The 15,790-nt window shown below is 36.5% G+C and overlaps 3 protein-coding genes across 12 annotated transcripts; 2 read left to right on the forward strand and 1 right to left on the reverse strand.

Annotated features, from left to right (window-relative positions):
• The first annotated feature begins 59 nt into the window (after window positions 1-59).
• Window positions 60-2,070, forward strand: Hibch (3-hydroxyisobutyryl-CoA hydrolase). Its single transcript, XM_014351122.2, has 8 exons — window positions 60-71; window positions 312-364; window positions 566-603; window positions 681-922; window positions 1,050-1,291; window positions 1,355-1,571; window positions 1,635-1,822; window positions 1,895-2,070. Exons 2-8 carry the CDS (start codon window positions 337-339, stop codon window positions 2,032-2,034), a joined length of 1,095 nt encoding a protein of 364 aa, XP_014206608.2. The 5' UTR covers window positions 60-71; window positions 312-336; the 3' UTR covers window positions 2,035-2,070.
• Window positions 2,071-2,404: 334 nt separating this feature from the next.
• On the reverse strand, window positions 2,405-10,419 carry Sar1 (Secretion-associated Ras-related 1). Of its 10 annotated transcripts, XM_014351126.2 has the most exons (7): window positions 7,191-7,206; window positions 5,995-6,047; window positions 4,450-4,612; window positions 3,827-3,946; window positions 3,625-3,690; window positions 3,303-3,538; window positions 2,405-3,231 (listed from the first exon to the last, which is right to left on the reverse strand). In XM_014351126.2, exons 3-7 carry the CDS (start codon window positions 4,490-4,492, stop codon window positions 3,115-3,117), a joined length of 582 nt encoding a protein of 193 aa, XP_014206612.1. In that variant the 5' UTR covers window positions 4,493-4,612; window positions 5,995-6,047; window positions 7,191-7,206; the 3' UTR covers window positions 2,405-3,114. The 10 variants fall into 10 exon arrangements, with proteins under 10 accessions (XP_014206612.1, XP_089445483.1, XP_014206618.1 ...); XM_089589357.1 differs by lacking the exons at window positions 5,995-6,047; window positions 7,191-7,206 and adding an exon at window positions 10,098-10,419; XM_014351132.2 differs by lacking the exons at window positions 5,995-6,047; window positions 7,191-7,206 and adding an exon at window positions 7,997-8,017.
• Window positions 9,901-15,779, forward strand: mor (SWI/SNF- related protein mor). The gene is made up of 9 exons (XM_014351120.2): window positions 9,901-10,233; window positions 10,858-10,977; window positions 11,060-11,173; window positions 11,242-11,606; window positions 11,705-11,929; window positions 12,019-12,603; window positions 12,685-13,427; window positions 13,521-13,984; window positions 14,080-15,779. The coding sequence occupies exons 1-9, from the start codon at window positions 10,120-10,122 to the stop codon at window positions 14,647-14,649; spliced, it is 3,300 nt and encodes a 1,099-aa protein (XP_014206606.2). The 5' UTR covers window positions 9,901-10,119; the 3' UTR covers window positions 14,650-15,779.
• Window positions 15,780-15,790: the final 11 nt, after the last annotated feature.

Here is a 15,790-nt window from a genome sequence, read left to right on the forward strand (position 1 = left end):
TGCGTACTGCGGTGTGGAGATATTTTGGAGCGCGCGGCGGCGGACACACATATCTCACATTCATCTCTTAAGTAAGTACCTACTTATATCTATTTGAATTGACGAAACCTCACCATCTCACCAACTCACCATATCACTACAATATACAAGTATACACTCGATAGTCTCAATAGAGAGCATCCGAGAATATTCAATTTTGAAACAAACAGCTGGAAAGTTTGTCGAGTCATTGCGTGTTTCTAATTAAACCACTGTTATATAGTACAATTCTGGAATCAAAAACGTATATCAGCAATGTTGTGTTCAAGTAGATTGCCGGTGCGCTGCTTGGCCAGAATGATTTCTTCAGCACAAAGCAGTTCAGGTATAGACATTAAGTTTTATTAAAGTAATTCATTATGGGTATCAAACATATGGTTGAGTAAAAGATAAGATACCCACAAGTATACATATTTTGTAGTAATTAAAAAAAAAAAAAAAAAAAAAAAGTAAAAGCTATGGCTGATTAGAATTACCGACTATATTAGTTGGTCGCACTAATGAATAAATTTTTTCATTACACCAGCTGTCAGAGCTGATGAGAGTAGTGTGCTGTTCCAAGAAGTAAGTTTAATTTTTTAAATACAATCACCAACAGCCATGTAATATAAAAAACACTTATGATTAACTCATGGAAATAGGTAGGAAGCAGTGGTATTATTGTACTGAACAGACCAAAAGCCTTGAATGCTTTAAACTTGTCCATGGTACAACAAATTTATCCAAAGCTGAAAGAGTGGGAATCGACAAAAAATTTAGTAATTATAAAGGGAACTGGTGATAAAGCGTTTTGTGCTGGAGGTGATGTCAAGTCTCTAGTTTTAGCCTTGGCTCAACCAGGTGGTGACCAGCTGGGGAAAGATTTCTTTAAAAATGAGTACATGTATGTTTTATAATATCTAGAAAGTTGATTTATTTTTCAGTTTAATTTAATTTAATGAGCAAAGTCGTTTTTTTCTTATGAAAAGTTTGAGATGCATTTAATCTAGTAAAGTTACTTTTTTTAATAGTTTGAATCATCTTATTGGTACATACAAAAAGCCGTATGTGGCCTTAATTCATGGCATAACAATGGGAGGAGGAGTTGGTTTATCTGTACATGGAAAATATAGAATATCAACTGAGAAAACGTTGTTTGCCATGCCAGAAACGGCAATTGGTTTATTTCCAGACGTTGGTGGCACTTACTTTTTATCCAGGCTAAAAGGACAACTTGGAGTATATTTAGGCTTGACTGGACACCGATTAACGGGTATAAACAATCTTTATTTTATAACAAAAATAAATATTTTATACCTATTAATTTAATGAATAGGTGTTGATGTATTGCTTGCTGGTATTGCAACTCATTATGTCCCCTCTGATAAGTTGGAAGATGTAAGCCAGGAACTACTATCAAATAATTCTAATGTAGATGAAATTCTAAAACCGTACTCTCCAGATAATATCAAACAAGAATTTAGTTTGGCTTCTCAATTAAATTTAATAAATGAATGTTTTTCTGCTCCAACTGTTGAAGACATTATTAACAGGTAATATTGTTTTGATTTTTCATCATTTGTACCAAACAAAAAAAACCTAATTTTTTATTATAGACTCAAGACAAATAAATCCGAGTGGGCGTTAAAAGTTGTAGAAACGTTAAATAAAATGTCTCCTACTGCTTTGAAGGTAACGAAAAAAGCAATTGAAGAAGGCAGAAAGAAAAGTTTAGCAGAGTGCTTGGTTACAGAATATAGATTGGCTTGTGCAAGTCTAAACAAAAACAGTGACTTTGCAGAAGGTAAAATAGTTTAATTGTTAACTGCTTGTGCAGCTACTTATTTCTAATGTACTATTATCATTTTTTTTTTAGGTGTAAGAGCATTACTAATTGATAAGGATCAAAATCCATCTTGGAATCCTAAGACTCTAAGTGATGTTTCAAACGTACTTATTGAACAACGATTTGCTCCTTTGTCACCTCAAAATGAATTGACAGTTGCTAAATTGTAAATGTTAACGTTATCAAAAATAAATTTTATATTTTCCTACAAATTGTTTTCTAACTGTTTGTAACATTTCAGTCTCATGCAGGTTAATTCTCGTATTGAAAAAAAAAAATTATAAAGTAATATTTAAAATAAGAAAATCCAATTTTTTATTAATGTAACATTAACTTAGAGAATAGTGCATGTTAACTGCGTTGTAACATTGTAGATGTACAAAAAATACATCAGTCAACTCTAAATTAACTAATCACACTAACTTTCATTAATTTTTTACGATGATTTATTGATTTAGGTTTGTATTCTTTTATTCGCTCATTTAATTTGATAAAATTTTCTGGAAATTTTTTAATGGAAAAAGAATCATAATAATAACATAAAGATGATTGGATAATTTCAATATCAGTTGGTTCATAATTAAAATTACAATTTAAAAACGTTGAATAACGTTTATCTTTACATTACCGAAACCCCAGTAGTCTAGTTGGCGAAAAATTCAAATGTCTCAAACTTTGAGTTCACTATAATGAATAAATGATACCTCCAAATGCATTAGAATGTAAGGTAAGAAAAATTTACCGGTATGGCAAAGATACAAATTTTTTTTGCAGTGAAATGAACTATTATAACTACGGAACTTCTTGAATAATTGCCTTATGAACAATTTTATTACCAAAAATGCTTCAACCACTCTTTAGTGTATACCACTGCACTCACTAAAAGTAGAGAATAAAAATTCCAAGAATTCCATAAAGTTCGTTACGGAGAATGTATTGTTTTTCAGTAACTTAACTACCACAGGTAGGTACCGATCTTATATAACTATAGCTAATCACCTTCAGCATCATCATCATCACCATCATCATGTACAACATTCCTGACTTTTTTTTTTTTTTTTTTTTTTTTTTTTTTTTTTTTTTTTTTTTCACTTTATTCACAGAAACCCTCACCTATTAATGATATAAATTTTCTTGTTTTGTAAAAATCAAATTTAGACTGTTTTACTAACGCCAATATAGAAAATGATCCAGTGTTTGAGTCATTAATTACTGGGAAGATTAAATTTTTAGATTTTATTCACGTGTATTCAGTCAATGTATTGTGCAAGCCAGCGAAAACCTTCGCCATAACCTTGCCTCTTCAGTACTGAGCACATAAAGAGTTCCAATGGACGGCCTGGGATATCAGAACGTGCAACTTTTCCCTGAAACGAAAAAAAAGCTCGTCTTTGTAACCGAATACTTTTTATAGCAAGGCAAAGTTTTTATTTTTTACCTTTCCAGTCGTTTGTTGATAAAGATTGAAGAAATTTCTCAGTTCATCTTCCGATGCTGCACCAGGCTTATCAATTTTATTACCAAGAATAAGCACCGGACATGCACTCAATTGTTCATCAGTCATGAGTGCTTCCAATTCTGCTCTAGATTCAGGTAACCGTGTCCTATCACTGGCATCTACCAAAAACACTATGGCATCTACCGCAGGAAAGTAGTCTTTCCATACTCTTCGGGCTGAAACGATGGAATTGACAAATCAAATAAGTTGGCTTATACAAATGCCAATTTCGAAATAACAAAATATTTCAAGTAATTCATACCTTGAGAGTGACCACCAAGATCAAAGGTGGTAAACCTCATGTTGCCAATAGACAATTCCTCTGATGCTGTGTAACAAAGAAAACGTAAATATAAAACTGATGTTATATGAGTATTTTATTGGTGAATGTTTTAATAAGTTAAAAAAATTGTATGCAAAAGAGGGAAAAAATCGGAAAAACTTTTATGTAAAAGATCAATTACTTGGATGCAATGTAGGTACATGTTGTGCTAGTCTGTCATCTTTAAGCATGTGAAGTAGTGTTGTTTTGCCAGCATTGTCAAGTCCAAGGAATAGTAACTTTCCACTCTTTTTATATAATCCTGCAAAAAAAAAAAAAAAACACCAAATTCATGAGTACATGGAGTACTACTATATGCTGAAAACCAGTAAAGCCACACTCCCACAATCAAAAAAAAAAAAAAAAAAAAAAAAAAAAAAAAAAAATTAATTCTATGAATTTAAAGTTTTTTAGACTTGTGGAATGAATCGTAAAAATTTTGGTAAAAGTGACCAAAGTAATATCTTCAACGATAACAATTAAAAAAAACATAAATACGAATAATAATAATTTTTTTTTCTTCTAATATCCACTTGTGCATAAAGTGTTAACACGCGCTTTAAGAGAAAAAAAAAAAAAAAAAAAAAGATGAATTGCGCGTACCTTCGTCATCGCGCCAAAATGACACCGATCGTCGTTTTGTGCAACTGCACGAAAGTAAGTATACCAAAGCGAGTATTAGAGTGAAACAAAAGAAGAACAAAGCAAAGCACACGCGAGAAATCCCGTTGAACCAGCCAAAAGTGGCAGGTGGCATATGCTTACCAAGGAATCCCAAAACCCCGGTGAGCCAGTCAATAATGAACATGTTGTTCCAGGCTGGCTTGAGCTTTGGCGTTCGCTCGGGTTGACTGTTGATTGCTCGACTGACTTGGTGATGATTGACTTATAGGTATGGCTGATGGCTAGATGTCCTTCCCTGATGACTCTGCAACAACAGGGCCCGCGCACATGTGTTTACTTCTGTATGTGTTTATCGTTGCAGATATACATTCAATAGAAAAAAAGCAGTGATGAGTACAGCTGCTTGTGCTCAATTTTGGGTTTTTTTTTTTTAATGATTGAATTCACGCGACCATAACTGTGTACGTTTTAAGTAGGCGTTGTCTAATTTTTTTATTTTTTTTATTTTTTTTTTGTATTCCGGAGCTGCCAAAAGCTTTGAAACAATTAAACTTTGCATTATTTTGTTCCATGCACTTTCGTGGCGTGTGTTTACCACTGAGAGGGGGGAAATAAAAAATAAATACCAAGTCTTGGCCCACTATAGCTATTACGGGTCGGATCTGATTGTACACGTCACAAGCTCGTACAAGTAACATAATACCGGACATAAGTATAAGTAGATGCTACTTGGAAAACACCAGAAGGAAATAATAATTGGATATTTTTGAGGCATACGTCAACAATGCCAAGTGTAGTTTAATCATCAAGCTGTCAACGATTTAATGGAAAAATGCAGCTGATACCGTTTTGAACAACGGGCTAGATTTTAGCGTCAGAAAAGAACACCCAGCTCTTTTGGGCAACAAGTGTATATATAGTATGTACTTAGGTACATACAAGTAAATAGGTACAATTCATCGGTCACATACGAACAAATGGATCAAGTAATTATTTTTTCATTCGTTCTCATCGGGCCCAAAAAGCAACATATATGTAGGTATGTACAGATTACGCAGATAGCTTGCAATCATGCAGAAAGAGAAAGAGAGATTCCCCGGCTGCACACGCAACCGCAGCTCCGATCTCCGATCACCGATAGACACGTCGTCAAAAAAGACGGAGCTCTTACGATGACGATTCTCACGCACACGACCTTTTATTTTTTTATTTTTAATTCATTTCCGAATTTTTTTTTACGCGTTAAGCTTGTTGCATGCTCCGTTCCTTTCACCTCGCGACTCGCGGAAGCACGATCGCGTGTTAATCACACCCTACACGCGTGTCCGTTGTACGAGCTTAGTGGAAAAACTGCGATAGTTTGTGCTTCGCGGCTCTACGATGTTGTATGACGATGATAAAATACCTATGTACTTATGCTCGCATTGCCACTCGTGAAGCCTCTTCTTTTTCCTTGTTTCTGTGCACTCACTGTTCTCAGAGCCTCTTTATCTCACAATACGTATACGTTATTAATACTGATTGTTGTAGAATATTATACTTGTAAGTACTAGATTTCATGGTTTTATAATTAGGCGTGTGGCTTTGCATCTAAGCTTCTAATGGGCAAAAAAATCGCTTTACTTATGGTTCAAGATGACAAAAATTTTTTTCTTTGACGAAACCAATGAAAGGTACTTTACTTACCTATTTATTTACACGAGTCCACGTTTGCATTAAAGTGAATCAAAGGGCTTTCGCTATTAATACCGAAATAAACAGATTTTAATGAAAATTAAGAAATAGGCTGTCACTCAAAGATAATTTTTTTCTTTAAATTTTCGAGTTATTTAGGATTTTACTGCTAAAAAATTTAGTGTCTACTTTACGAGAAATATTATCTAAGAAACGTAGAAATCAAGCATACTTGAGATCCTTGATTTTTTTTTTTTTTTTTTCCCCAATGTATTTTAAATAAGTAATATTGAAAACATTTGGAATAATGTTTGAGAAAGTCTAGAATATGTATGAAGCGATTCAGAGGCTATTGTACTTATCAAGTACTTGAGTTAAGATGTACGAAGATAGAAATAAAACGGAAACCTGTGTTGTGTGCAGTATTAAAAAATTACAGAGGCGGCGCCTAACCAAACCCGTACATATAGCTATTATATATATTACAAATTACAAGCGTCTGCAATCTGCATCTGCACTCTAAGACATATATATATGCATATCTCATTTCTTTTGCGATTTAGAAAATAATTTTCTTTCTTGTAAGAGTCTTAGAATCAGGTATTCCAAAAATATTATATGTCCACGAACAAACACTAAAAATACTTTTACGATTTTTTCTATGCATCTGTTCATTAAACAAAAGTTTAAAAAATAAATATTTTTATTTTTAGAGCGCACAGTATTGTAAATTAAGCGCTTGTTTTATAAACCCAGAATTTGAAGGGTTATTATTTAAAAGTCTAAATATCGTATCTCTCGATTTTTAAAAATTTGTTCATTTTCGTTGTAGATAAAACGCCCTTGGGTAAGTATCTATCATTAAAAAATGACATCGCATAAATTGTTTACAAATAAATAAAATCCAAGCATGGATTTTAAATTTGAATTTGCAAATGTGCCAGCACGCGTAACAAGTATATATTTAACCTCAATTTCAATTTTTAACTTAACGACGGACGAACCAGCTGGCTGTATAGTATTTCTTATCGTAAGTCATTATACACGCACACACACACATATTTGTATACTTTAGACGAATAATCCTGGTAACATTTAACACGTAAATTAACTACACCATGACCGCGTAATCATTTACTTAAAAAATATAAACTGATGATAATCCATCGTTCAAAATGAAAAAAAGCGCACTACTTGCTTATACACACTTTAAATGGATTGAAATAAGTAAAACGCAGCTGCTGTTCGTTGAAGATGTTCTCGAAAGAGAGAGAGAGAGAGAGAGAGAGAGAGAGAGAGAGAGAGAGAGAGAGTAAGAAAGAAGATTTAAGGAAAAGGATGGAAAATTTGCAGCAAAAAGCATCAACAACTACGACGGGCCAATAAAGAGGTCCAAAAATACTTGAAATAAGTTAAAAGTTGTACGAGAAAAGTGTGCACAGCAAAACGCACCGAGAATGAGCCTGGGTGGTGATGCTACAGATCGGCTGCTGGCTGGGTTCTCTCTAGCACCACGCACAAATATAAGTAGCTAGGTGTCACGCAAATCGAAGGCCCGCACTGCCCGCACACGAACGATAAAGCACCTCACACACACCACAAAAAAAAAAGAAACAAACGCAAAAACGGGTCCAGTCCAGGTCCGGGGTTCTAGCGAGCACGAAGCCAAGTATTGGTAGGACACGTAATGAAAAAGCACGTATGGGACTCGATTGGTTGTTATACGTACTACAAGACGCGAAATAAATAAAGTACCTACGGCTTTTTTTTACACTAAATTAATAACAAATCGTTAAGCAGCTCCCGTTGATGATATTCCGAAACTTGGGACAGTCGTGTCGCCAGGACCTCGACTTGACCTCATGTACAAGAGGCCTTGATGGCAAAAGTACGTAGAGGGCGCATTTTTCAATAAAATGACAATAAAACACGTCGAGAAAGAGAGAGAGAGAAAGATTAGAATGAGAAAAGCGTATATAGGTAGAGTCAGTCGAATTAAATTTGGCTTGGTCACCATATTTGACTAGCATGGCGCAGCAAATAAATCCTTTTGTTGTAGGTAAGTGCAGGGTCCGTACCATATAACTTTTTTTTTTTTTTTTATATTACAGTGTATTAACCTCTGAGAGGTATGTACACTACCATATAACTGTTTTTCTGTACATCGGCCTATGTTATAACATATAGGCCTGTGAAGCAAAAAAAAGTTATATGGTATACGGCCCGAGCGAGCTCCGAATCGAAACAGAAACCCTGCACAATAAGAAGAGACAATGTAGACCAAGAATTGAGGCCCGAGGGTGGTCAAAATCTTAACCAGCCGCCACTTTCACCCACATTGATGAACCTCATGATTCGTGGAGATCCGAAACATTTGTTGTCATACTTCATTCTGGTAAAGAGTTTTGTTGGTATTCAAGAAGTGCCATGTGGTCTATTTTATAAACCAGCCGCAACTTGAACCAATGGACAGAAAATATGTATTTGTAGATTGAAACTGCCATCTACGGTAAGATTCAAATGCATCTTGTACCCAGAAATCGGCCTTCAAAAACAGATTTTGTGATCGTATCTATAATCGTATCTACAATACCGCATCTATTATCTTAGATGAGTATTATAGATAAGATCCGGATAGGAAGATCGGAACGGGAAGGTCATTTTTTCACCTTTATTGAATCCGAAAATTGCCGGAACTTTGATTAAGGGAGTAAATTACTGTAAAAAAAATCAACTGGCAAAGTTGTGGCTTGGTTTTGTTTTTTTGTAGGGGGTATATTTTGTTGAAGGTCGATTTTCGGGTACAAGATGCATTTGAATCTTGCCGCAAATGGCACTTTCAATCGACAACTTTTTATTTTCTGTCCATTGGTTTAAGTTGCGGCTGTTTTATAAAATAGACCATGTGGCACTTCTTAAATACCAACGAAACCCTTTTTAGAATGAAATATGACTAAAATATTCTGAATCTCCACGAATCATTAGATTCATCAATTCTGATGGGAGAGGCGGCTGGTTAAGATTTTGACCACCCTCGGGCCTCAGCTCTTGGTCTAATGAGAGCAAAGTGGACATTTTGCTCTAAAATCCAAGAATTGAAAGTGTGTCAGATGTACACACAAGTTAAGCATTTTTTTATATTCCATGCTTTGTACTTACTCATAATTTAAAAAAATTAATTAATGTATTGAAAAAGTCTTAAATTTTATAATAAAATGAAGATTAAAAAGAATTTTTTGTTTTTCAATAAAAAAAAAAAAAATAATTTCATATAGTACAATTTAGTATTTGATCAGTTTATAATTCGTATGAAAGTATAAAATGTTTCAACTAAAATTAGTATTTCCTTGGCCCTCCGTTAAATAATACAATTAAAGAGTATTTTTAGTTCTTAAATCGAAACTCAAATGGTAAGTATGCTTGTATGGTAAGATAAAAAAATTTGTTACAGATTGTACGTTTTGTCCAAATTTTAAAAAATTAAAAAATATAATTTAGTTGGTTCAAGTTTTTTTTTTTTTTCTCTCCTCCAAGTATATTATACATATAGGATACAACGTTGCGTTAGCCTCGTCCGCGTCCTTGTCGTCGCAACTCTTCGGGACTTTTGGACACTCGAATGACCCGAACCCGACACATGCATTGTAAACAGTGCAGGGACACACAAAACGTCATTACCTAGTCATTAATGTCATTATACTACATCGAGGGGTCACACACACTCACATAAATAATTGTTATATCAAATAATTGTTACATGGAAATGGAATATGGAGGAAAAGATACAGCGGTAAAACCCGGGAAACTGTATAGTATGCATGATTGCATGGTGGAGAGTATATATATATGTACCTAGGCTTGGTATTTGCAGGGTATCCGGTATATATGCAGGGCGCAGCGCCGAATTATAGCCCCATATTACGCACTGTAGGTATACGTATACCCAACAACAGGACAAACAACTCGACGGCAGGAGAGGAAAGTTGAGTTGAGTTGCCTTCGCGGCTTGGGAGTTTAGCGTGTTAGCTTGCGGTGGTGGCAGCAGCGCCAACCAACGTTAACCTGAACGTGTGCGTGCGTACATGTAAGTTGCTCCCGTGAGTCAGGATACTTACGCATCAGAGACCGGCTTGCAAGATGCTCGCGGCCCCGAAGAAAGACGGCGGCCCGAATCTCAAGTTCTTCGACTCGTCGGAGGTCCTGGCCCAGCTCGACGCGGTCAAGCAGTGGCTCCTTAAGAACGCCAAGAAGGTGAGCAAATCGAAGCTGTCTCCAGTAGTTGCTGATTTGGTCGTTATATCTGCTTGTTGTGTGTACAGTGTACGCTAGGGCTTTTACAAAACCCCTGCCGTCCTCGGCGTCTTGGTGTTCTTCGTTCAGACGCGATGAATTACGGGGTGCCAACCCGGACTCGCTCTCTCGCGTGTATCAATGATTTAGAATCGCCTGATTCGCGTAAAGCGGCTTTCCACTGGTTGCAGCTCCATAACCTATATTATTCACCGGGCCATTCGTGCGCGTCGTGCTTTTCAACGCTATATTTTGTCTCTCTCTCTCTCTCTCTCTCTGTGTATATATATACAATTATATATGTGAGCGCGCGCTTGCATACTGCATTACTTTTTTGTTTTTGTTTTTTCTCTCTCTCCCCCTCCTTCTTTTATCTATTGATATTTTAAGTACTCAAATAAGCAATTTACTACGTCACTCGGTCTGCTCCAGTGGAAGATTTTGTCTAGGTTTGTCTAGTAGCTGTTACTGCTCAAATTTGCTTGATGTTGGATGATTTTGTCGATGAATGACTTGGATGACAGTTGTCTTTAAAAAATTTAACACCACAAGTCTTTTATTGTTGTTTTCATTGTATTTTTACAGTATATACAAACGGATCCTCCAACAAACAAAAGCTTGTCAACGCTAATTGTACAGATTCTTCAATTTCAAGAAGATAATCTTGGAAAGAATGTTAATAAACCTCCTATGACGAAGATTCCTGTACGTACAAATTATCGTTACAATTCAATCCTCCACATATAATTTTTGAATCATTTAATATCTTGATAATGATATTTTTCAGATGAAATGCTTTTTAGACTTTAAACCAGGAGGTGGCTTGTGTCAAATTTTATTGACAGCTTTTAGGTTTAAGCAGGAACAAGGATGGCGGAGATTCGATTTTCCGGTTGGAAAGGTACTCTAACAAGTTACTTGTTTACTCCAGAACACATTAATAATTGTATAATGTATTAATTTTTTTAGTCTGGTACAAGAATAGATAGAATGATAGAAATGCTCATTGCCATAGAGCGTGCACTAGTACAAAGTAGGTGTTTAATTATTCCAAATGTATTTGTGAAATCTGACGTTGATAAAGCTTCAGCTGCTAAAGTCAAAGAACTGGTACGCCGGCATCAAGGAACAATAGCAGAAAGTGAAGACGAGGCTACTCATATAATTTATCCTCTTGCTGATTGTTTGGATGAAGAATATGCAAGGCCGTGTTTTCGCAGAGATCGATTTGTTTTGTTGCACTGGTACTACTTTCCTGATAGTTACGATTCCTGGATCAACTTGGATCTTCCTTGGGAATACCCTGAAACAACACTAGGAAACTACGCTTTTAAGTATGCTGATGTTGTGTACTTGATTAAGAAAAATCATTAGTTTTGTACTATATGACATTATTGAAAAAAAAAAAAAAAAAAAAAAAAAAAAATTTCAGATCCACATATAGAGTTGGAGCTAACTGGATCATAGATTTAGAACAGTACAATGAGTGGATGAATGAAGAAGATTACGAGGTTGATGATAACGGCCAAAAAAAAATTCACAAATACAGATTATCTGTTGACGATTTCATGTCTCAATCAGCGCCACCTTCATCAGCTAAAAAACAAAAAAGGAAACGATCGCCATCTCCTCCACCAAAAATGGGTAAAAGAAAAAGGTAAAAAAATTATTAAATTTAGAGTATTTTGATGATAATGAATGCCTTACATATTAACTAAGCTGTTTTTGTTGGTTACAATTATTTAGCGGACGCGGTCCTTCTGGTGTCCAAGGTATATCAAATTCCTCATCAGGCCCTAAAAAATCCAGGGGTGGTGTTGATGAGGAAGAAGATTTGACAAAGGGCATGGAGGATCCACTAGCGGAGCCAAGGATAATGGAAGTTGTGACTTCCAATGCAACATCAAACTCAAGTCAAAACAGTACTACTGGAGGTGGTATAATTTCCAGCAAAAAACAAGACAACGAGTTGCAACCGTTAAAATCTGGGAACATGGCTGATCTTGATGAACCTGTCGAAGGGGACAAAAGCAATTCTCAAACTTCTCAGGACAGGGAAGAAAGAGATCACAGCAAAGAACGAGGTGATGGCAGTAAAAGTGACGAACCGGAAGACAATGTCACGGAACAAACTCATCACATTGTGGTGCCTAGTTATTCAGCATGGTTTGATTACAATTCCATTCACACAATCGAGAAGCGAGCTCTTTCCGAATTTTTTAACGGCAAAAACAAATCCAAGACGCCAGAAATTTATTTAGCATACAGGAATTTCATGATTGACACCTATCGCTTGAATCCCACTGAATACATCACTTCGACGGCATGCAGGTAATCATCAAATATATTTCATTACAACTCACATTTAACAGTATTTCGGTTTTGCGCTTAATCACGCAATATTTCTTTTAGGCGTAATTTGGCTGGCGATGTTTGCGCTATCATGCGCGTACATGCCTTCCTCGAACAATGGGGCATGATAAATTATCAAGTGGACGCTGATTCCCGGCCTACTCCCATGGGTCCACCACCTACATCACATTTCCACGTGTTGTCGGATACACCTTCTGGTCTTGCTCCGGTCAATCCCAATCCACCTAAAACGCCTCAGCCATCTGCAGCCAAAGCTCTTTTGGATCTCGACAAGAAACCCGTGATTACGGACGAAAAGCTTGCTGCTGCAATCGGTCCAATGGCAAACTTTGGCCTGAAAATCGACCAGTATTCAAAGAAACCCGCTGTTCTCAAGAATAAACAAGCAGCGGGAGCAACGCGTGATTGGACGGAGCAGGAGACACTTTTACTGCTTGAGGCCCTTGAGCTTCACAAAGATGACTGGAACAAAGTATGCGAGCACGTCGGTTCGAGGACTCAGGACGAATGCATCCTACACTTTTTGAGATTGCCAATAGAAGATCCTTACTTGGAGGAGCCCGAGGGGTTAGGTCCGCTGGCATATCAGCCTATACCGTTCTCAAAGGCTGGTAATCCTGTCATGAGTACAGTGGCCTTCTTAGCATCTGTAGTTGATCCAAGGGTAGCGGCAAGTGCTGCAAAAGCGGCAATGGAAGAATTTGCTGCAATCAAAGATCAAGTGCCTCCTGCTTTATTGGACCAGCATTTAAAGAATGTACAAGCAAGTGCCAATTCAGATGGTTGGTAACACGTAATCATATTTGTACACGTTTTTTTTTTTTTTCTAAATACCAGTACATATCGAAAGTACACGTTTTCTCTATATTTTTCAGGTAAATTTGATCCAGCAGCTGGTCTTGCACAGTCAGGAATTGCTGGCACAGGTCCCCCTGAGCCTCCCGAAGAATCGAATAGTAATGCGATGAATGCTTCGAGTCAAGCCTCGTCGACCGTAGCTGCAACTTCCCCCCAATCTACAGCTGGAGCCGATGGCACCAAAAAAGAAGAGACAGCTACCGAGAAGCCCAAGGAAAGTACTACCAGTGGTATTGGTAATGACACTGAAACTCTTGTTACAAAAATAGAAGAGACCTCGAGCAGCGAATCACCTGCAGAAGTTCCAAAGAAGGAATCGGAAACACCGCCCGCTGAGAATGAAAGCAATGAAAAACCAGTAGCGCAGTCACAAGAGCCTGAAAAAATGGAGGTGGCAACACCTAAAGAAGGCGACGAAACCGAATCCAAAGCAAGTGAAGACGACAGTGAAGTAAGCAAAGACAAAGAAAAGAAGGACAAGGTAATAAATTTCTCAAATAAACTAAAGTATATTTAATCTTTTTTCGAAACTCATTTTTGGAGCCTCCAAATAATTTTTTTTTTTTTTTTCATCAGATTGTCAGAGATGCTCAACTACAATCAGCAGCAGCTGCTGCCTTAGCTGCTGCTGCTGTGAAAGCCAAGCATTTAGCAGCTGTAGAGGAAAGGAAAATAAAATCCCTCGTTGCTCTTCTTGTTGAGACTCAAATGAAAAAACTCGAGATTAAGTTACGTCACTTTGAAGAGCTGGAGACGACGATGGAGCGAGAACGAGAGGGTCTAGAATACCAGAGACAACAGCTAATCACGGAACGACAGCAATTCCATCTCGAGCAACTGAAGGCTGCAGAGTTTAGAGCGCGGCAGCAAGCACATCAGCGACTTGCTCAAGAGCAACAGCAACAACAGCAGCAGCAGCAACAACAGCCGCCATCTCAGAATCAGCATCAGTCACCTTGGCAACCAGGCAGTAACTCGGCAGGACAGACTGGAGCATCTGGAACTCATTCACAGCAAGCAACTGGCGTGTCGCAACATCAGGCTCCCGCGACGCCTTCTACGCCACAACAGCAACCGCCGCAAGTGACACAGCCACCAAGTCCGCAGACAACGCAGCCGCATACGCCTCCACAACAGGCGGCGTAAAGCTCCTTTCGAAGATGTTGACATGTGTCACGTGGAATCATGTTGTCGTGAGGCCAAAATGGCATATAAAGATAACGAACAAGTTTTTGTATGAAGGTGGTAACCTGCAGCCTGCAACTACTAATTTTTTTTAAAAAGAAAAGGCCAACAGGTGTTCCGCCAGAGGACTCGTTTCTTTAATTGCATTCGAAACACTAAGATGCGTTTAGATTGTAACCATCAGATTTTTTTTCTCAGGATGAATAGAATAATGTGGAAAAAATAATGGTTATTGATTTCAAAAATTGCGCTATGGGCTAAAATGACAGCGTTTTTGTCATTCCGTTTATTGTAGATATTTAACAGGCGTTAGGCTTATCGAAATTTCTCAAATTTGTAGTAATGAGATTTATCCAAGTCAATGAAGATTATTACATAATTTCTTTTTACTAAACAGCATTTATTTAAATGTTCTATTTTTTTCACAACTACATAAACATTTACAGGCATTAATTAAATTCAGATTTAATGTCCAGCCAAAGCGTGCAATTGAATTTTAAACTGCTTTTACGCGTATAATTGATAAACAGAAAGTAATTATTTTAATAGAGTGCGATCGTGAAAGAGTCGAACTCATTTTTGTAGAAAGTGAATGAAGCTATGGAATGTTTCAAAATATATGTTAGTGAAAAAGAAAAAAATTCTGTTTTATCAGTGTAAAATTTGAAAAGAAGAGACTTTGTTTCTTTACTTACCTTTTAATACGATGTATTATTCAAAAATGAATTATTAGAGAGGGAAAAAAAAAAATGACGAAACAAAAAAGGCAAAAAATATTGTGAATGAATGTTATTCAAGAGTAATGAGGCGTTATTGTTGGCACCCAGTTTAACTTGGTGTAATTTGAGAAACTGCTAAAAGACAACGGCAATTATTATTTTATTTCAAATCTTGACAAAAAATTTTCATGTTCATAAGTTGTGTATTTTGCAGTAAAATTAATGACACTGTAATTTACCTGGCGACTTTATACAATATACTATTGGTAAAAGTATACAACGTAAATTTACTCAATGAAACTTACAAAAAAAACCTTCTTTTTTTATGATAATCGCCGGATCAACGTAACTACGCTGAGTATGACTTTTTTTTTTTTTTTTTT

This window comes from Copidosoma floridanum, unplaced genomic scaffold (assembly GCF_036245765.1).
Source record: "Copidosoma floridanum isolate Cflo_tuat_1 unplaced genomic scaffold, Cflo_Japanese_pri ptg000009l, whole genome shotgun sequence".
Classification (NCBI taxonomy): domain Eukaryota; kingdom Metazoa; phylum Arthropoda; class Insecta; order Hymenoptera; family Encyrtidae; genus Copidosoma; species Copidosoma floridanum.